This window comes from Chlamydotis macqueenii, chromosome 1 (genome assembly GCF_036417535.1).
Source record: "Chlamydotis macqueenii isolate bChlMac1 chromosome 1, bChlMac1.mat, whole genome shotgun sequence".
Classification (NCBI taxonomy): domain Eukaryota; kingdom Metazoa; phylum Chordata; class Aves; order Otidiformes; family Otididae; genus Chlamydotis; species Chlamydotis macqueenii.
In genome coordinates, this window is record NC_141556.1 from 114,970,668 (window position 1) to 114,993,828 (window position 23,161).

General features: G+C 40.1%; 1 protein-coding gene across 2 annotated transcripts in view; it reads right to left on the reverse strand.

The window, feature by feature from the left end:
* Positions 1-23,161, reverse strand: part of GRIK1 (glutamate ionotropic receptor kainate type subunit 1) — a 175,697-nt gene that overhangs the window by 68,882 nt on the left and 83,654 nt on the right. For both annotated transcript variants that reach the window (XM_086764442.1, XM_086764448.1), the window contains exons 2-4: positions 16,740-16,907; positions 14,095-14,352; positions 6,349-6,530 (exon numbers count right to left, since the gene is read on the reverse strand). In XM_086764442.1, the coding sequence (XP_086620568.1) occupies positions 6,349-6,530; positions 14,095-14,352; positions 16,740-16,907 (608 nt within the window). The remainder of the gene's footprint in view (positions 1-6,348; positions 6,531-14,094; positions 14,353-16,739; positions 16,908-23,161) is intronic.

The window sequence follows — 23,161 nt, forward strand, 5'->3', positions numbered from 1 at the left end:
ACTCTGTGGCAAGATATTGCTGCCCGGTTAGAGCATCTGGTTGTAAAAGTACGTCACGTAGATGCCCACGTACCCAAGAGTCGGGCCACTGAAGAACATCAAAACAACCAGCAAGTGGATCAAGCTGCTAAAATTGAAGTGGCTCAGGTGGATCTGGACTGGCAGCATAAGGGTGAACTATTTTTAGCTCGGTGGGCCCATGATACCTCAGGCCATCAGGGGAGAGATGCAACATACAAATGGGCTCGTGATCGAGGGGTGGATTTAACCATGGACACTATTGCACAGGTTATCCTTGAATGTGAAATATGTGCTGCAATCAAACAAGCCAAGCGGTTAAAGCCTCTGTGGTATGGAGGACGATGGCTGAAGTATAAATATGGAGAGGCCTGGCAAATTGATTACATTACACTCCCACAAACTCGCCAAGGCAAGCGCTATGTACTTACAATGGTGGAAGCAACCACTGGATGGCTGGAAACATATCCTGTACCCCATGCCACTGCCCGAAACACCATCCTGGGCCTTGAGAAACAAGTCTTATGGCGACATGGCACTCCAGAAAGAATTGAATCAGACAATGGTACCCACTTCCGAAACAATCTCATAGATACCTGGGCCAGAGAGCATGGCATCGAGTGGGTATACCACATCCCCTATCATGCACCAGCCTCTGGAAAAATTGAAAGGTATAATGGGCTGCTGAAAACAACTCTGAAAGCAATGGGTGGTGGAACCTTCAAAAATTGGGATAAACATTTAGCAAAAGCCACTTGGCTAGTCAACACTCGGGGGTCCACCAATCGAGCTGGCCCTGCCCAATCTGAACTTCTACATACTGTAGAAGGGGATAAAGTCCCTGTGGTGCATGTAAGGAATATACTGGGGAAGACAGTCTGGGTCATTTCTCCCTTGGGCAAAGGCAAACCCATGCATGGGATTGCTTTTGCTCAAGGACCTGGGTGTACTTGGTGGGTAATGCAGGAGGATGGGAAAGTCCGATGTGTACCTCAAGGAGATCTAATTTTAGGTGAAAAGAGCCAATAATTTGAAGTGCTTGATGTCGGTTACTATACAGTACTGTATGTCGTTATCTAGCTATTATGTGTCCCTCCTTGCTTCTTCCTGCTCCACGCCCTGAGATACTTATGTTGTGTCAAAAGTATTATAGTAAAATCGTTTATACCAACAAAGAATGAACTTTAATAAAATAGGAAAAATTGCAGCAGTGATGCAACCAGAACTGGCTTTTGCTACTAGCACCTGCCAACAGATCTTCAGTCTCCGGACTATGAACTTGCTAAGTCACTTGCACCAGACAGACTACCTGAGGAAACACTGTGTCATCTGTCCTATGCTGAGAGCCTGTTATGACAGATGGAGCCCAAAGTTATGGACTGGATAAACTCAACAGACCTTTTGAAAGGATGGACCATGGACTAAGAGAGTTACATCTGTGTGTCTGCTTACAAGTAGATAAAAGGAAGAAAAAGTTGATGATTAATTGGAAAGTGTAGGATCTGGGCATGATGTAGATGGTATGGAATAAGGGGTGGATAATGTCCTGGTTCTGGCCAGGATAGAGTTAATATTTACCTGAGCTGGGTGGAGAACTGAAGCTGGTAGCCCCTATGGCTGGGATAGTTAACTAATTAGCTAACAGCTGGGGTTAATTTACCCAAATTAGCCAAAGGGCTATTCCATCCCATCTGACATCATGCTCAGTATATAAGTGAGGAGGGTGCTGAAGGGAGGTCCTCCTAGTTGGAAGAGACTGGATGTAGAGATCTGTTGTGAGCTATTATACTGTATTTGTGTTCCATCACTCTATTGTTTTCTTCTGTCATTACTGTTAAATTTACTTTTTGTTCAAATCTCAACCCGCGTGTGTGTTTTTTTTTTTTTTTTTCCTGGTTTTCTTTTGTTTGTCAAATCTCCTCCTATTCTCTCGGAGAGTCGGGGGAGTGAGAGAGAGACTGCGTAGTCTGGTCCCCGTTGGGGCTGAACTACGACAGTGTGTTACAAGAATAAATCGAAGGTTAACCATAACAACGCAACCTCTTGAACTAAGTTCCTCATACAAAAAGTCAATATCAGACTAAACACAGTATATGTAGGATATATTGGAAGATTCATGCATAAAACAGATTGCAAATTGCAACAGCTAGATTTAACTGACTTGTGGGCTTGCTTACCCAGTCTAGAGAGCGCACCAAAACTCTGTCCACAAAGTATGTCAGATGAATGTTGTAACTACCAGGTTTTTCCCTAAGAAAGTGTTTCCAAATTCTTTGTGTAAGGAAGGTATTCAATCCTGCTGGTCTTCGGCAAGTTTGGAGGATGCCTTATTATCTCACACTCTTTTAGGCTTGGAAAGGAGAGAAATGCTAGGCACCCTTGGAGCAGAGCAGCACAGGCACTCCTCAAGTCAAACAGGGTGGCTCCTACAGAGCTTAAGCAGATCCCGAGCGGGACTTTGGAGGTCAGAATTTTACCCTAAGAATCCACAACTGCACTTAGCTCCTGCTTTTGGCATCTAATTCTCTACAGGAACTTGCTCCTTTTCAGAAGATTTGTTTAGTCTTCATGAATTTCAAAGTGGCAGCAGCCAAGATTTTCAAGTAGACTACGTGATTGGCAGACCAGCTGTAACTTTCTCCATCAGATCTGCTGGTGCAGCTTGTCTTGTTTGAAAACCCTGCTGGCATAACCTCCAGGTTCAAGTAATTTCAGAATATCCTGATCTTTGTGGAGCAGGTCACTTTGAGGAGCAGAGCTGCCAGTTTGAGTGGTTACCTGGTACAGGGAACAGAGCTGGAAAACTCCCTCAGCTGCCATGTGCCGGCTGCATGAGGTTACCAACCCCCGTGACGGAATACGGTGAGAAAATGCAAAGTGACCATTGGAAAAGGCAGCAATTAATAATCACATTTTCCTCTTGCTCCTGCCGGATCTGGGTGAGGAGAGGGCCAGGCCTCATTAAGCTGGCTGGGGACTGCGAAAGCCTGGGGTCTCTGCAGCATGTCAGAGAAAAGGGTAAATGTGTGAGCTTAGGGAATAGGTTATTCAGCAGTGTGCAGGCTTTATGTTTTCTTTAAATTAGCTTATTGATTCACCTGTTCTTGTTGTGCAAAAGGAAGAAGTGTGGCTCAATGGTATTTTTAGTTGAAGCTATAAATAAGCAAATGATAGTCTCATTTAAGAGAAGAAATCTGTCTTTTGCACTGTTTTGTAAACAATAAGTTGAAGGAGGTAAGTGAAAAGGTCACCTCCTCTGGACCCCCAGCCCAGTAATGTGAGTGGGTCAGGTAGCTCCACACTCCCAAAACCAGCTCCATATTCTGATTCTTTCAGGATGTAATCTCAGATCTGCTAAATCTTTCGCTCCCAGAATGAGCTTTCAGGCATCCCTTGCCCTCCCTTCCTAAGAAACAAGCCGTACCACAGCTGATGCCCCCTGAGCACTGGCGCAAGCAGCCCCTGCTTGCATAGCCATTGCTGCCCCTGACAGCCCCGGCAGCACCGGCACCACTGGATGAAGGGCAGCGGCTTTTCGGCCCTGCCTGTGCCTTCAATTCAGAGGCCAGCTGGCGACTGGCCGCAGAGATGCTGCTGGTGGTATGGCCTCACTGCCCCACAGCAGGGAAACACAGCCAGGGCAGGGGAGAGGTGGCCTCTTGCCTCTTTCCCAGGGGCTTGGAGGAGTTGAGGGATGTTGCTGACCTTGGCTGTGGGTTGTCCAAATGAGATGGTGGAATCTGAGCAGGCTCAGACACAGGAACTGAGCATAAGCAATGGTGGGTAGGTGCCTGTGAGACCTTGCTGCAGTTTTAATCTGTAAAATGCCCTCCACCACCCAACCTGCTACAAATCTCCACTTCCTTTATTTATCTTCTCCTGTATGGGCTACTAAACATCTGCTACATTATTGTAAATATAGTAGGCAGACAAGAAATTGTTGCTTTGGGAACAAATTTAGGTGGCTTTTGGCTCTGATTCCTGCTCCTATTAGAAATCTTATATAATTTAACAGTGATATGTATTTTTCCCATAATATCTATTGGATCATTTACAAAGTCAAAAGTATTCTTTACTAACATTGCAGAGTTTTCTTAAAATAAATTCTATAGTATTCTTTTTAATATCTTGTTTTTATTCAGTGTAAAATTATATAGGGATTTTTGTGTGCAGTGATGAGAATGCAAACCACGGTACTTCATGTAGCTAACCTACAATCAGATGAGTCACGCTTGAATTCAGAGCCCTCCACACCTTCCCATTTCACAGCCGCCTTTGACAGTGAGAAACTTCAACACCTGAGTTACCGCTGCCAGCATCTAGATTCAACCACAGAACTATCTCACATAAAAGCCATTTTCTCTTTCTTCCTAGGCTATATTTATGTTGCTTTAGTTCCTGCAGCTCTAACCCACAGGTGTGCCTCTCATAATTTCCCTGTTTCCTTCCACACTGCCATTCCCCATCTTTCTCTGAGTTCTTAAGGCATTGTATAGCATCATCTGTATCTGCAGCCTGTCAGTTGCCTCCCTGATCCATTTCCCACACAAACCATTCTGCCACTTTGCCCTGTCTTAGTGCATCTTTTAGCACTTCCTCTTCTTCTTTTGACACTAAGGTTATTTTTCTTCTTTTTTTTTTTTTTTTTTTTTCATACTCAGCCTGGTATATTTGAAGCTTTGTGCCTCCTGCAGTGTGCCAGACATCTGCACTTTCTTCTTGCAGACTCTTTAAAATTAGTGCTGTCAGTTTGACTCTTCCCCCACAAATCTCATATTGGAGCAGCTTGTCATGTTTTAGTGCTTTTGGGCAGCCCTACAGGAAGTAGAGTGAGGGGACAGCAGCTGTCCACCCCCCCTTCCCAATTCCTGCTGTTTGCTACAGTGCTCTCCCCATCACGCAAGAGAGTAGTTGCTTGATTGTGCACCCGCCCCTTGCTCTTCCCTCACATTCCCAACATCATGCCTGCATCTGACCCTGCTGTAGCTTAAATACATAACATGTACCAAGAAAACCCTAAAATCTAGTAGGGGCCAACATTCCCAATAAATCTAACTCTATCAGCTCACGGGAACTTGTGTGCTGTTTTCAGCTGAGTAACATTTGATTTAGGACACCATCCTGCACATCTGTATTCACAGGACCAAGACTCTCCAGTCTGAGGAGGATGGTTTTGGGCTTTGCAGATTAATGCAATCAGTAAGTTGTCTCACTTACTTTGATACAGAATACTATTCTACATAACTTTAATATTTCAGCAAAATATTCCCAGATGGAAGCATAGGTTTTAATCTTTATGGAATAGCCCGTATATGTTCATTTAGATCAGTGGAACCTCTCTGATGGTCTTCTGGGATCAGTGTCAGAATGACTGACAGTAAAAGCAAAAAACCGCTCATCCCTACAATCACAGCAAAAAGAGAAACACCATTCACAATGTTTTACTTGCTTGATATTATTGTCTATAGGTCAATGAATTGCAGGAGCCGGTGCTTTAAACTTTGATTGTCTAGAAATATATTGAAAGTGACAACAGTAAATTCTAATTTACACCTCTCTTTTTGTGCCCCTGGTAACGCCCCAGCCCATTAACACCAGGCTTTGTGGCATTTGTCCTTGCCTTGTGTGACTGTCCAACTCCCACGCTTAGGTCAGGGCTATGTCAATCCTTGCACAATAGCCTCTCTTCATGTTTTAAAGTACAGGTTTTTCTTCTGGTACTTTCTCTGTTCCACCTTCTTGCTGTACCAGAGTTTAAAATGTAATGAGGTAGAGCCAGCAGACCAAATTTTGCATGATTACACGGATGTGAATGCAGAGTTACGCTCTAGTCTGCAGTGGATTAGTGCTCTGTTGTAACTGTAGTCAGCATTGAACCTGATGTGCAGCCTCTGGGGAGGCAATAGCTCTATGTGAGCCACTTCCTAAGCACTCCAAAATAAGCTCGCTCTTTTTTTTTGAGGGGGAAGACATAAAAACAGTATTAATTAGACGAAGACAAGCTAAAATAAATGCAACAATCTTCCTAGCCAAGCAGAACCTGAAGTGTTAAAAAGAAATGCATATTTCCTTCTGCAGGATATGTATGAGCTTCTCTTCAGACATCAATACCGCTGGTTGTCCTTATGGCTCTGTGAAGCCCTGAAGCCTTGTGGAGTGCTCAGATGCTTCTGCATGTTCTGTAACAACTTCTGTCCCCAGTATTAACTAGCCTATGTCCTCATTGGTAAATGCACTCAGTTTTAGTGTTTCCCAGAAGATGAAAACCAGAGAGACTGACAACTTTCAGGATACAAAGTGAACGTTGTGCTTTTCACTCCTTCCCCTTACCTGCTTAAGGATTTCCGCTGCCGTTTCATGTGAGCAATCAAATATCACGTAGAACTCTTTGCCCTTCTTCATCTCCTTGAGTAAAGGCCTGGCGTCTTTATTCCCAGAGGGCAGTTGGCGGATTTTGATTTTAATGTTGTATCTAGAAGGGGCTTTGATGAGCTCTTGCAGGCGAATTAGACCTGAAAAAATGACATGCAATTATACAACTAACCATTCTGTGCAATGAGTATTTATTGTCACCTAAACAGTTTCTTATGAGTCCCAACATATTTCACATACTCAAAAGCTTCATATTTGCCAGTCTCCTAAATAATATTGTTATAGCTTTTCCTTTTCATATTTATACTTGTATTCAACATGTAAATATTCTGAAACACATTTTAATTGGTTTATTATAGGATATGTTTGTATTGATGCTGTATTGCTACAATTTATTGCAAAAAGGATATAATGCTTCTTCCTTGGCAGCTAATTATTATTTCAGTATTTAACATCAAGAATACAGAACCGAAGAAACCTCCTTACTAACTTTCCTACCTAATGTCAAGCATGAGAAGATGAGGGGTGACAGAGGGACAAAAATGTTCAATGGCCTGCACCTCCATTGTGTGTCACTGAGAAGCCAGTGGTTAACCTGAGTGGCACTTAACCAGTAATTATTTTTAATAGCTATCCATATGGCTCTCATTGTCCTCATTTCAGTATACACTGCAATACCCTGGAGGAGGAGCCTTAAATTTTTCTTATCATCAGTTTAGAGACAAAAAGCCTGAAGGCATAGTGACTTGCGTAAGGTCACTCAGCAAGCCTGAGATTTTATGAAGAACTGAAATATTTTGACATCCAGCTCTTTGTCTGTAAACACAAAAACATGATTTCTAAGACTATGTCTTTGGCTGGTACAAATCTACATGGCTTATTTGAAGTCAGTGGAGCTCAACCAGTTGAAGATTTGTCCAAGTATTTAAACCCAGTGCAATTCTACTAGCTAATTCAGCACTCCTGTGTAATTTGTACTGCCTCCAAAACCTAAGTAAGACAGTTAAGAGTTCTTTGAGGTGTGTGATTACAGTCTCTTTCTCATTATCCACGAATGTAATTTACCCACAAAAAACTCGTGATCTTCTGCTGAGTGAAAGTAAAAGGCTGCCTTAAAGAGAGAGAGAACACAGACAAGAAACACTTCTTAAACAAAAATCAAACAAATTATTAATATGAAAAAACTAATCACTTTCCTGCCGGGAGTGGGGATATATTTGTCTTGTGCATGAATGTCCTTGGTTGAATGGTCCAATGGTACATATAAGGCATGATGAAGCATCCCTGTTTCTTCTGAGGTTAGCGAGTGATTGCTATGTAGAGGACTGTTGGCTTTCATTCAAGTTCTGGCAATGTGTTTTCAAACAACAGATCTTTCCCTCTGCCTGCAATGCTGGGTCTGTTCTTTGCAGGTTTTCAAGTATCAACAATCAATATAGAATATTAAGCGTTATGAGTATTCAAATGTAAATTACTGCACACGCCGTGAGATCAGAACATGGCTGGAAGCCAGTCTGTGTAAATATGAAACAATTTGAGCTCATTATTATGAGAATGGGGCACATGCTTCCAGCACTGACTAATGAGTAGAGGAGTTTATGCAATCTGGCTGTAGTTTGGTTGTACCATGCACTCAAGCGTTCAGCCCTTGATTGCAGTGCCTTGGCCACTATAAAGAATGACGTCTTTTAGAGGGAAAACTGAGATTTGGGAGGAACAGTCCAGCATACGGGGAATCTTGCCTCTTATCCGCAGCCTCAGATTAAGTACTGTTGTTTCTCGTCCCAGCAACAAAAAGCACTTAAGTGTAAGTGTGGTAAAGAGCAGAAGAAAAGGATTTGCCCACCCAACTTAATCTCCTTTTTGGGGGAAGGAAAATGCTGTGTGCCTTAAAATATCTGCTTCAGTTGCATGAGACTTGGACCTTGCACTTCCCATCACTTCCTACTGCCACATGAAGTGAAGGTAAACCCTAGCTATAATGTACTGAAGAAATCACAGAAGCAGCGAGAAGAACTGCAGTTATTTTTCTGGAGGACCAGGCAAAAGCCTGAATCAACTGACTGCATAATTAATAGCACAGGGGAATAGCCACCAGTGCTCTCCTTCCTCTTCCTCCTGCTCAGCAAATCCAAACCCTTGGACATGATATCACCAAGTCTTGATTTGAGACAAATCTTAAATGTGAAGTGCTTAGTCTGACTCCTGAGTGAGTGGGGAAGGCTTGGGCAAGTGCAGTTGCTTAGAGCAGTCTCACTTTCTCTCGCTTGGTGAGACCATCTGGAGCTCAGCCTGCGGTAGGCAGGAGGCATCACGGATTTGCCCATGGGAAGAAAGTAGCAGCCAAGCCAGGAAGGGTTCAGAAGTCACACATCCTGGGCATGGGCCTCCTCTCTGCAAAGTGGGTGATGTGACCTGAACAGCAAAGCAGGACTGCACTGGAGCAGGAGCTGGAGTAGGAAAGAAGTTGCAGAGTCCGTCCAAGTGGAAGGTGGGGTGGCTCAGTGTGAATGGTGAAGGGCCTGGAGAGAGTGTTAGCCAGTACTATAGAGAGGAACGGTTCAATGTAGGGCTTTGAAACAAAATCTGCAAGGATGGAAACCAGACTTGTTTCACTAACTTTCTTGGCCTACTGCATTCTGCTACCTTTCATCCAGCCATCTAAACACTTTCCCTTTTCCTTTGGAAACAAAGTTGGGACTTTTCTGTATTGTTGAGGAAGTATCTTGTAGTCTCTAACCCTGATGGATGCAGTAGGCTTTTGGGTTGGATTTCCAACTTCAGCTAGTGGTTTGATCAAGAGAAATGGTTTGCTCCGACACTTGAGTAAAATGTTAAAATATGTGAAAATCTTTGAATATTTAATATAATTTCATGATGTCTAAAACTACTGCAAGTTCTATGTGATGTATTTAGGAGTCCAAGCATGCCTAACATAAACACAATGTTCCAACAGGCATACACGTTGGCAGTCAGTGTAGTAATATGTGTTGGTAGAAAGTGTTCATCTCCTCATTTCTCTTTTCTTTTTTTTTAATTAAAAAAATGTATATGTAATTCAGCCATACTTAAAATTGAAGAAATTCTTTTACTGCTTTGGGAGAAAGTATTCCTTCTTAGTAGAAAACTGTGTTAGGTTTAGTAAAGTTACATATCTCTTGTCACCGCAAGTTCAAAGAAAGCATATTCAGTAGGAACTCAAATTCTGCCCTGTGCAAACTAATTGAACTCATATGACAAAAATATATGGTTCCCCTGAGCCTTAAACAAATGCTGGGAGAGTAGGCTAACAAGTGGGGAAAGTTAGGAATATTCACAGAAGATGAGGAATTTGATGTAGTTGCCCTTCTCAGCACCTACTATGTTAAAAATATTGAATTCAGGGAAGACAGATCAAAAGCAGAGTCAAACCTGCACTGAAGGCAGTGTTATTCCTTTTGTTTGAGTTGTTGATAACTGAGAAAAAGTGATGTGTCTGTTACAGATCAATGTGCCAAATAACAAAGTGCAAAAGTGGGATATTGGACGAGATCTATTACAAACCACTAAATTAAACCAGAGAACAGTATATCTACCCAATCTTAGCATGTGGAAAGATAAACCATAATTTATGGTACCTAAGTTTGGGAAATGCATGCTCAGTGTATCATGCAGTCTATTGCAAGGCTTCGTTAGATAATTTTTAAACTTCAGGAGACAACTTTTTGCCTTACACAAAGGCATTGCACTTGGTATAAACTAACTCTTTTGTAATACATTGACAAAAAAAAAAGAGGAATTAATAATCAGTATGAAGGCTGATTATGGCCTGAGGACTTTGAACATAACATGGATTATGCTTAATATGGAGAAAAAGGAGCGCAGTCTCAACCTGAAAAATAAATACATTTCCTTAGGAGACTTATTTTTACCTGGCATTGGAAAACCATGGGCACTAATGAGTGGGATGAGAATTTCAGAAAGACAAAACTATGAGATGTTTAAGTGAATATTTACTCTATAGCCAGAAGCCATTAATTTATCATCAAGAAAGATTACTTTGACTGGAAGTCCATCTTTCAATAGCACAATAAGGACAGTAATTAGAAATAAAAATCAGCTGCAGTGTGTTCTATTGTTCTTGTTTATATTGAAGTCTAAGAGACAAAAGGGTAAAAATCTGATCAGCTCAACTCAGGAAACATAATGAAATTTTCCAAATGTATTTTAGGAACAAAATACTAGCTTTATAGCTTCTGTATATCACTTTGGAGGAGAGAGTAAAGTTGTCTAATACGGTGCATTTGATACAATTTAACATGATATTTAATAAGAGGTAGGACGAGTAAGTACTTCCTATTCCAAACGTAATTTTTAGCACTATTGGTTGCAGGTTTTCTAGATCTGCTTGTATAAAATTTGCTTATTGTTGACAGTCCTATAGATGAGCACATTACTAACACTCAAGAACTAAGGTGATAAATACTGGAAACTTGAATGAATTCTAAAAAATTGAAAAAAAAGTGCCAATGTTTCATCAATACCAGAAAGGGTATGTGAGATAACATAGAATGGTTTACCCCAGTGTAAGCACTGGACAAGCTAAGAGTAAAGCTGATATGGTGATAAAATACTGAAGAACGAAAACTTGGGACTATAATAAAAGAGGTATTAAGCTGTCACAGAAAGATAGGTCTGTATCACATCAAGGACCTTTGTTTGGTGTTACAAGTTCTGCTGGCACAGGTAGCTTCCCAGATGTAAAGCACTTGCCCCCGGGAAGTGTCCATCTTCATATATCATACAACCAGCTCATGAAAAATGTGTGACTATAAAAAAATAATTTGCCAGATCTCAGAAAACAGATGTCAATGAGAAAGCCTTATTAAGCAGTGGCAGTCTGTGAAGGCTGGTGCTAAGCTGTTCAGACATTTGTAGTGCTCTTGTCTTTGTATGCACTCCAAAATCATTGACTGAAAAAAGTTATGGCTGAAAAACATTCGGATGACAAAAACTGGCAGCATCTTAAATAGCATTTGAGATAAGAAGGGTAGACACAAGTGAATTGGATCATTTGGAAACATGAGCTCACTCAGATGACCTGGATTTTTAAACATTGCTCAGTTCAGACTCGTAACTGCATTTCCATTGATGGATGTGCCCATGTAGTAGTGAAAACTGTAACTACAGGATGTGGGCAACTACAGCTTGGCAAACTGTCACAGTATGCGGCCTCTGCACTGGAGTTGGCCATGATGGCATGTGGGCTTGGAACGGTGCTGTAGTGTGAAGGATGAAAGCAGGATTTTCCACACTCAAACTTCAAAATAGACTTTTAACCTGGAGCAGGGCTAATCTCAACCTGAACAATCTGGGTGTGGATCACTGGAACTTCACTGGTACAGCTATGAGTCCACTATTTGTGTAGGAATGAAGTTGCTCTTCACATACAATTAGTCTCTAAGAAAAAAAAAAATCAGTTAATATGTTTTTTCTTCTTGTAGTGTAACAATGTCAAACGTGAGAGATGAGAAATAAAAAGAGCTTGAGTGTTACTCTAACCTGAAATCCAAAGACTATTTATATTGATCAAAGCTGACCTGTTTACTTTCCTGACTCCAAGTTAATAAGATGATTGATGATTAATTTACTTTGTAAATATCTCTGCAAATGAAGTCTCTTTAATATCAGTCATTTTTGTACCTGAACACGTACACAGCACTTAGTGGTGTGTACGTGTGTGTTAATTTGATAACAGGGTAGGCTGAAAAAGACTTCTACTTTTTTATCCACGAGTATATTTTGGGACACAGTGCTAGAAGTCCAGCAGAAATCCTGCTGAGGTAGCCCATCATAATGGAAATGCAAGAAGATCGCTGCAGTAAGCCCAGCCTGACTTGTTCTTTCTCTTCTACCTCCAGCCCTCTGATGTACTCTCTGAGTCCAAGGTGAGCAGAATATTGGACATTGGCACTGAGACCTGCCTCTTGGATCCAGGAGGAAACATGCTTCTTTTGTGCTCTCAGCAGTGCAGAAATAAACACAGCATTTTTAGATTTAAATTGAGTTTGGGAAATTTTTTTTTAGCAGAATTCTGTCTTTCAGGCATGATTTTTTTTTCTGCATTCTCCTTTTAAAGGCTTAGGCAGATGCCTGAGCTGATGGCTTATCCAGGTTTGTTTTATGTCATTATCAAAGAATAAATTTAAATGTTACCTGCACATCTGCAGAGCTCTAGAAGGTGCTATATTTCTGTGGGCAATGGAAGAGAAAGGGGAATGCAAGTCGCAGTGTAGGGTTGACAGGGAAGTGCTTAATTTGCACCAATGGCCACTCATACATAACAGGATTTTTCAGAAATGCATGTGGTTCAGCTACACCTTTACCATAAAAAGTTAGTGTTGAAGAATTATAGTAGGGCTTTGCAGTGGAATAACTGTCAGTGTAAGTCTTATTTAGTTGGCTCTATATTCTTCATCTCTACAGATTTGATGTCTCCAAGAAAATCTTTTCTGCTGCTTGGGATGTGTGTTTACCTTAAACTTTGTGCTCTGCGAAAACCAATCACTTGGCAGGCCTTGCTTAGCATTTCCAGTGCTTTGATGGGAGACTTACAGAAATCTCTGAGCTGTTAATGGTTTGTTCACATACAAACCTTCCTTGTGAAGTCGGGTTATGGACCCTTAATCCATGACTGAGTCTACAATGTAGGGGAGATTACGTTCGCTGCTGTCATGCTTGGAATAAATTCTGGTGTATGATCCTGCTGGACAGGACTCCTTCTGAGAGCAGTTTAGGTACGCAGTTCTCTCAATGACCAGAGCAGCTAAGACATTTCTCAGAAACAATATCTTCCCACTCCATTGAGGGAAACAATGCTGCCTGAAATATTCCGGCTGTTGATACAATTTATGGTATCAGCTACAGAGGCAGATACGTAAAGTCTAGGTATGGAAAGACATGCAACAGTGGCTTGGACTTGCTTATAACATCAACACTTTCCACAGTCTCTACGTATTAAAAACCAAAGTCTTAGTCTTTGATAAGCCTTTAAGTCATTTGTTCCCAGGAATGAGTTTATTATTCTCTTTTTTGTTGTTGTTGTTTTTAGGTGAATAAAAAGGGACATGTTACAGATTGTCCATGGTATGTCACTGGACAGCTATGACTACTGCATGCCCCAGGGGGAGGTTTTTGTCACAAAGAATGAATGCTCTTCTCTGAGTTAAGAGTGCCAGGCGTAAACATTTACAAAAATTGCAATTTTCAGATTCAGTCTTTGATAGCCAGTCGACAAGTGAGTTGACTGTTTCTGAGACAGTTTCAAAGAACAAGCTAGTCTCTACGTTAAAAACGCTGCAGTTTGAACTTTTGGTTTGTAGATGTGTCTCTTTTAAGATCAGCCTCTCGTTGAGAGGAGGAATTCCTAATCAGCCTCCCACTAAAATATTTATTAATTTGAAGCTGTGTTATTTGTTCCACAAATAGGAAGCAAAACATGACTGAGTATTCAGAATCCAGGAGCTACCTTCTAGTGACTTCTTAAGGTCTGATGAAATGAGCAGAGGAAGGATAGCTAAGGCTTAAGAGACCTTTTTCTTCTGTATTCTGGGGAAAAATGATGTAAGTATGCCAAACTGAACTATCACAGGCACTCTCAGAGAATTTATTAATGTACGTACATGAACAGAAGTACATGATCTGCAGTGCACCAGTACTACTTACCTGTGCTGTCTTCATACACTACTGTTACTATTTTCCAGTTGTAGTATAGGACAAGATCCAAAACTGCTCTGCTGATGGCTGCATAGTCTGGGTAGAGGTTGATATAAAATGCATCTTTGTTATCCACTGTAGGGTGCTTCCATCGAGTCTGAATATGTGGGACTTCAAGCGCATTGCAAATGGACTGCACTGCGCTGACGGAGGAGCTGTGGGAAGGTCCAAACAGAGCAGCTACGCCAAGAGCAAGCTGGTCGCATGCTGAGGGGGAGAGGAAGGGAGAGGAAGAAGATGTTAGTTGGCAAAAGCAAGTAACTTGTGAGAAGTTTACTGAGATCGTTTATTCTCCATCCATCCCCATCATATCAAAGAGAGAATGGGAAACCATGTTGCTCCCAAACACAGAGAGATTTGCAAATAGTGCCTGAAAGTTGCTTTACTGATCAGCACTACATCCTAGAAACTGCTTGCTACAAATAAAAAACAAAACAACTTCTCACCTTCAGATCACATTTATTCCTAAATTGCCTTTCTCAGAATGGCATTATCCTGGAGAAACCAGGAGCTTTCTGGCTATGGGCTTGCCAAACGGACGTCACATGAATTAAGTTTCATGGCAGCATGTCAGGAAATGTGTTCATGGAGTCACAACAGACTCTATACGGATTCCCTCCATGACTGATAAGCTTCTACCCATGTGAGTTGCTTTAATTTCAGGCTACTGAAGGAATATAAACAGAAAGGACACTATGATTCATGGTGCTCCATAATCTGTGTTTACAAAACAGACAGTAAAGCCTAAAGCCCTCAGTAACGACTCAGGAAAATAAAGAACCAACACACATTGACATTTTAATACCTTTTCCAAATCAGTCAAATGCTAGTATCAACAAAGGCTTCTTTCTCCTTGTGCCTATATCTCAGCCAAAAGAAGCCCTCCTGTACGTGTCTTTTCATTTTTCTTTTGCTCCTATGTCTTTTCAAGCTAACAGGAAGATGATGAAGTAATACTAATTATTTTTGTCTATTAGTAAAATTTACTGCCATTGTTTCTAATAAGGTTTATCGACTGGGATGAAGGCTTGCACAGAGTTGCAATGCTCTGCTCTTTGCAAGGTAGTTTGTTGTAAGAAATTTAGAAATTACTGTGATTGGGTGAAGTACTAAGTACACAAACATCCACAATGAGCTGAGATTTTTTAAATTAATATTTAACTCTCTGATAATAATAGAATATAATAGAAAATCAATTATTTTCTGTTTTCAGTCTACAAAGAACTGTTTTACAGATAGCCTAAAAATCATAGGCTTTCGAGGTTTAATTCAGAATCCTTCCTAAAGGATCACAGGTTTTAATGTACAAATTGCATAAGTAATAATTCATTATAAGAAGAAATTACAACTGTCTGCGTGGCTTCCTTGCATGTAGATTTACAGAAATATTTATGATTAACTCCTTCCTACAGATTCAGTGGAGACAGTACTTCCACAATAGTCACAGAAGAGATTCTCACTCTACAGGCAATCTAAAATCCTGTCTCAGTCTGGATTTTATGGATTATAAATCCAGCATACTTGATTTCTGACAGTATATAGTTCCAGTATATATTTGATATTTGAAAAAGAATGCAATAAAGATAATTCAAAGCTATTTTTGATGTTCTTTGAAAATGTTCTCCTTTTTTCCAATGTTTAGTAACTGAAGTACTACAAGGAGAATTTAATAACTTAGATGTGTGGATGCCGACAGCTTATCAGCAGTCTAGCACAATTCATGATGTGAAGCAGGTTTATTTTCCAGCCTTCATTTGCCTTATAGCAGACACATCTTTTGCCTTATAGCAAGCATATCTCATACCATTTACAGTGACAGATGTTATAGTGAGCTGCAAAACACACCTGCAAAGCCTTAGTGCCTTATGGATCTTATTCTGGACTTGTTTGTATGAGATTGTGTGCACACCACATAATTCCAGGAACTAGATTGCTATATATAAAATTTTAGCAAACTTCAAGGTTGTATCCTAGAGGTGAAGAAATACACCTTGCATAAGGAGAATTGTGACTTTTTTTCCCCTTTCTGTTTTGGTCTGCAAGTAATTTTTCTCTCTGAGAAAAACAAAAAATAAGGCAAAAAATAATCCAAACTTGTCCACTCCAGTTCTTACAGTTGTTTATAACAGAGAAATTTGCTTTTGTCTCTAACCCTCTGAAACATTAATATTTCAGGACAGGGAGACTATTGGCCTCTGTTCTTTAAAGTACAATAGAAATAATTTGTTACGAATAACGGATATCTGTGTGTGTGTGCCAATTATGGGTTGTGACATCCCACTGTGCTCCCTGTTAGTCTGTGATCATATTCTGCAGAATTCCAGGTGGCAAATCTATTTTTTTGAAAGAAAAATGGGTTGGACTTGCCACCTTCCATCTGGGGCTCTTAGCATGCAGACAGTATGTAGGTGTTTTATCAGAAACTGGATGACAAGTCCAAGTTCAGCTTCATTCTTAGTTCAAATAACTTTGAAAGATGAGTTTTATGTTACTGTTCATATATACATGTTACAATCTGAGCAAAAAAGGAGACCAGACTGGCGAAAGGTAATATAGAACTTGTATGTTACAGACACAGTAATTGAGAAAATTACCTCTTCTTGAAGCTTCAAAACTATCAAAAAGGTTAATTCTCTGGATGTCATAGGTTAATGTGGTATTAGGCATCAGTGTTCTGTTTCTATTAATGTTGGTGACTGCAAACTTGAAAGCCAATTCTTCAATATTAACAGGTTCATTTTCCACAGTTTCAAATATCCCTCCTGTTGAAACAGAAATAAATCAGAAGTATTATTCACCTCTTCATCACTGCACATGCAAATAGAAAAAACAAACGATGAGCAATAATAATCTGAGTGTTCATAAAGGAAAACAGTTAAAATTGCTGTTAAAAGCACTACATCAAAAGCATATTGGATCATTAGTTTTTATCTACGATTTCACTGTACATTAACTAAATATTATGAATGTTGCTTAGACAAACATCTGTGAAAGATGATGCATGTTTATTATTCAGACTTTTCAAAATAAAATTTTTAAATGCTTGTGAAAACTTCTATCAAGTTCCAAACTAACGAAAGTAGTGATATTCACAGGTCTTCTTCCTTCTGTTTCAATTCAATCTATGTTAAGAGATGAAATTTGGATGTGTTGGTGATGTTTTCTGAAGTGTTTCTGCAAATCTTGACAGTACAAGATCCACATTCAGAAGTAAGTTAGGAGTTTGAGTAGAAATGGACTGAAAGTTTCCACTTGAGGTCGGTGACTTAGTAGAGCTTTGTTTTTTTACAAACCTTTGGCAACACTGTTGGCCATCTCTCAGTTTGCTCAGGGACAGGTGAGTATTTTTACTTTTTCAAAGCTCATTGCTGAACGAACTGAACTTGTTGATAAAGAACATTACTGAGCCACACACTGCTCCCACAGAAGAATTCACCTCTATGCCAAAGTGTTGAGTGATCTCTCCAGTGATGTAGTGTCTACCAGTACCATGATGGCACTGGTTTAAAAGTCTCCTTCCAAGGACAGTGCTGGATCTAGCACAATTGATCTCAACTTCGTATCATTCCTTTAGACTTGTCCCAACCCATTTCGTGCAATCCCAGCTGGGCAACTGCTCAATTTGGGGGAAATTATTTTCTACCTTTCAAACTGAAATTGTATATACTTCTTGCTTCTTTTTAAAACAAATGAGGTGAATCTGAGCTTTTCTTTAAGCAAGTTTTCCAGAAGAGGACCTGTAAATAACCTGTAAATAAATTTTGGAAGCATTCTGAATGCTTTGGCATATACTCTGAGATGGGGAAGGTGGCTGTGTTTCAAGTCAACAGGCTGTCCCACTTATACTGGGATGCTTACTCCCTCTAGCCTCTAGAGACTTTATTATGCCAACAACACATTCAGACTGTCTAGGAGCACTGGGATTTGATGAACGCATAACAAACACAGCTAATTTGAAAAAAAATAGTGCCTTTAAACAGCAATCTCCAGCTTCAGTACTTGATTTTGCAAGTATAATTTGCTCATTTAGTGCAAGTCACTAGAGAATACTTTGGATTTCTCAGTTACATATTTTCGCATTTCCCCATGTAAAATTTGAGCCCTAGATATTGCTTTATATTTTCTGAGCATCAGAATGTATTCAGCTGATGCACTTCAATCTCTTGCAATTTTGATGTCACCAGTGTAGGAATAGTGCAGTCATTAGCTGACAATCAGGAAATGGGAACACAGTGGAATTAAAATCTGTTTCGAATTTTAACTCAGCAATGAAAACACTGGAGGCTATCAAACTCAAGTTGGCAATGTAATCTCTAGCTACTCTTGAATACACAGTATTATATTATCTCTCAAACCCATATATAACAATAACTTAATGTGACTTAAGCAATATTGCCAATGTAAGCAATTTTCTTGTTCACTATACCTGTTTCTCATTTACTATATGCAGGTATTAGAACCTTAAAGATGTTCTGATTTTCTTTTTTCCCTCCATCATAAAACATACAAGTAATTGCAGGAGACTGTGACACACAGAAATAGCTGGGGAAAAAAAAAATTAAGTACTAGTTTTGGAAACAAATGTAAAACCTCATATGGAATGCCGAGAGTCAGCAGGATTTTTCAGATTTGCAAACTATAGGATTACTAGAAGGAAAAAATCTCATGCCTCTTCTTTCAGATCCTATAATTCTTCATCCCAATAATGATACCACCAAGTTTACTACTTTTCTGGTTAAATAAAATTTGCTTTCCCTCCTTTCACCTGAGGAAGAAAAGTATCTTCAGTTGGTTATAGTGCCAACTTGGGCTTAGGCCAGCAAGATACAACTGCTGTGCTTTGCTTGGACTCTTACTAGAATTAGCAGAACATTGTTTTGTAAGGCAAAGTGGAAGTCACTGAGTATAATGGATGGCCTGAGATAACTTACTCATAAGACAGGGTGACCACCATCTCTCTCTACTTCCAACAGGATGAGTCTCTTAACATTTGATCTAGGCAAAAAATCTTCTCCATCTTAGAAACTATTATTGAGCTGTGCTTTTATTACTTTGTTTTTTCTTTCTTTTTTTTTTTAATTAAAATAACTTCTTTCAACCACCCTTGAGGTAACCTTCTTACCTACACATACACAAGCACTTTCTCATTTTATCTCATTTTAGAACTAGAACTTTTTCCAGACCTCTAATCAGTTGCCTGTTAAATTGAGATTAATTATAATTGATGATTATCCATGAACTATTTATATTTCATTAGCAGAACTTTGCAGAATTTTTGCTTGGTCACTTTTAAAGAAGAGAAGAACTACGACAACTGGGCAGAGGGAAGGAGTGGAGGGAAAGGAGGAGTGATGGAAAGGCAGAAAGCCTTGCATGGATTTGTCTCCTACACAAACTAATCAAAACTGCATACGCACTATCACGTACATCTCAAATATATTGGGATAGGTGTCTCTGAAAGGCAGCTGTATAACTGACATGTTAGTACCCCTTCAAGATATTTTCCAGGTTTCTTTTGTACATGTTAACATACCAGTAAAGCACTTACAGACAACTTTGGTTACATGCTTTAATTTGCTGATGAGATACTCAGGATAGGCGTGGTGTAAAAATCGGACAGATAGTCAAGAGGTTCATGATTTTATGCAGGAAATTTTGTTCAACTGAATTGGAGATGTTGAATAGGGTGCCATTTAGAGTCTATAAAGGCTGGTGCTCCCCCTCCCTGCTAGGATGAGGAAGTTTTGAGACCACAAAAGTCATTCTTCCAAGTCAGTAAATGTTTACTTGACTGAATGTTCGCCTGATTAAACTCTGAAGTAAGCACAAAGAGCAGTGCCCTGCTGCTCATGAACAAAGTCCATGAGATAGTTTATGGAGGAAATTGTTGCTTATTGTGAGTGAAGTCTGGGACAGCTGCATTATGAAAACCTTGAACTGCTACTTATTCAAGCTTGATTTTTCTGTTGGGACCTATGTACGAAAAACAGTTGAATCAGTCTATAAATTTGCATCACAAGCAAGACAGCAGATAAAATCTGTCTGTTCTGTGCTGTTGTATTTTCATCCACCTATCCTTAATGAAATCTAGCAATTTAGTAAACAGTTTCTCTTCTCCCATGTTCTGCTGATGACTTACTGTTAAGAACAGAATTTATTGTAAGGTCCAGGTTAAAAGAGAAACAGTAGAGTAAGTGACAAGTTTGATGAAGAACCTGTTTGCCAGATGATTCATTTAAATAAAGTAAGTACTGTACAACATTTTAAAAACAAATTAACCATAGGAATCTACAAGGGAAGGAAAATAATCGATGCTAACTCAAGATACAAATGACGCTCCAGAAATGAGGCTATTATTGCTAAGCATGAAAACGAGCACTGGCTTTCAAGGTAGGCTGCTGGTAGCACATACATGGACAAAGCTTAAATTTTTGAGTCCTCCCTTTTACCTCCCTCCCGTCCTCCTCAGTTACGCAGCCAGATAGTGAATCCACCGCAGCAGCTTGGGTCAGCCAAAGGCTGCTTAGTCCTGGTCAGTGGCAGACCTGACCTTTCTTCTGCACGGGCGCTACATCTGCCCCCATGATGACTGGGATTGCCCACCTGAGTCAGCAGGAAGCTGCCTATCCGAAACCAGGTGAGTGCCAGAGCTAAGGGGTTGCTCTGCTTCACACAGATATCAACACCTCTCAGAGGCTGTCTCACCAGATACAGCTGAGGAACAATGCCAGATGTAGAGTACCTCATCCTATTGCACGCAGGGAGTAACTCTTTGCCAGCCACATGTGAGCACGTCAGTGGGAGAACCCAGCATTCATGTTCACTTAACCAGTAATCCTGCTTCAGTGCACACATGTAAGGAAATCTTTCACTTTCAGCATTTACTTTATAAAGTGATGTCTGCGAGGATGAAGGAAAAAAGCTGTATCTGCCTCTACTTTGAATTTAGCTGTGGAAAGTAAGAGGAAAATGACTACTTGGTTAATGTTGCTCTGACAGAAATGAGGGCTGAGCCACATGAGTGAGTGACTGCTCTGCAGAAAGGAGTGGAGGATGAGAGCTGAACTGACAACTATGACAAAGCATCAGCCCCATTCATGCTCTGAAGATAAAAAAAATTCTACAGCAAGTAAAATGTCAAAAATATAAAAGCACACCTCAGTAGGCACACCTGAAAAAGCAGCTCCAGTCATTCTGAGCAAGCAAATGTTTCCATTTAAAGGGGTCATCATGGACTGAGAGAGTTTTAGAAAAGGTCATGGCTGAATCAATTTCCATACCTTGCAATGGGTCTCAACATTTTGTTTCGAGACAAGGCAGAGCTCAAAAGCTTGTTATTGGAAAAATTCTCTGTCCCTGTTTTAAAACTAGTCATAAACAGCAACAGCTAAAAATTGTTGACCTTTCTAATGGCAGTTATCGACCTGTCTCCCTGGGCTTCTTTGGTCAGGTTTCCTCAATGCAAAATATCTCACTAATATATTTCAGTCCCAACACAGCGGATGTAGGCTATTTTTTAAAACACATATAAGTAGAATTGCCTGAGTAGCCTTTAAGGAATTTCTGTGATTTCAGTCAGTAGTATCACTTTGATGCTTTCAAAGTAAAATGCTAACTTTTCGAATTATTTTTAAAAGCTATGTACCACTTGCAGAGAGATTTTCCTTACCCACACCATAGCAAATATAAGAAAAGCATCTTACTGCATTGATTTTTTTTTTTTGTTATTTGCTACTTCCTATTAAAATACTACAGAAAGCCAGATGAAATGGAGGTAGGCTTACAGGGAAAGGCAGTACTGATAGCCTGCAAAACACAGGTGTGAAAATGCCATGCATTTTGAGGGTGGTCTGTATTTCCTTCTGACACCTAAAGGAGACTGAAAGAAAAAATGTTTTGCTCTTAAGCCAGCCTGAGACCCAGAGGTCACCACAGACATGCCAAAAAATAAGTTATTTTTCAGATGTAGATTTTGCTCTGGGACATTCTTGTGTTCATTATCTTTGTGGATAAATTTCATATTTCCCAATTAAATTTCTTAAAAATCTCTCCAGCTCACTGGTGGCTGTGTGATGCCGCTCTGTGGGAGGTCCGTGTCCGTGCCTGGATGACACAGCAGTGACCCTCCCTTTCACACCACGAGTCACTGTGTATCAGCTAACTGTTCTCCAGACATTTTTAAATATTATTCTTTATCACTATCATAACTCTTTCTACTTTTTGACCAGTGGAAAACACTGGCAGTGTAGGGAAAAACTATTTGCTTGCACTGCTAAAATAGAGAAAAGTGTTGCTAAATACTAGATAACAGTATTCAAGGACCATAAGTCAAGCCACCAGATAGAACAAGACTTAAAAGATATATTACTCAGATTTTTACTTGCTGCCAGATTTTGAACCCCTAGCGTACCATCTCTTTCCTATAGCCAGCAGAAAACAAACATCCTGAGCATGCAGTAAAAAATATTTGAAATCTTGAAACATACAGACTAAGATGAATGGTAGAGGAAAAATATAGTTAAGATTAACAACTATGATTTTCCTCACAAAGACACAGGTATTTTTCTATTTACTAGAGAAAAAAAAAGGGGACTTTCTGTATTTTACAACTCTTTCCAGTTAAGGATAAACCCCTTTTTGTACACAGTTGATGTCCAGGTTTCCTTTCCTTGCTCAAGTTTCATAGCCAGAGCATAAGACCTGCACCTTCTCGTCTGCCTGGAGAGGTGTTTGTTGCACAAGATGACATATTGAATAAGCGATGTGGAAGCACGGGGCCTGCTGGATCATTGCTCCATTCCTGAAGCTTTGAGCCACCGATGGCTTTCAAAGGCAACCCAGAGCCATGACGTGCAGGTGATTTGCTAGCAGAATTTCCGGAAACATCTGAACATCTATCTCCTGGAGGGATTTATGCTCTAAGAAGCCTCTTCTCCTTTCCACAGCACCATCTGAAGACCAGGAGGTCCATGAGACCTCATTAAAACCCACCTGTCAGTCACTGAAGAGAAATGAG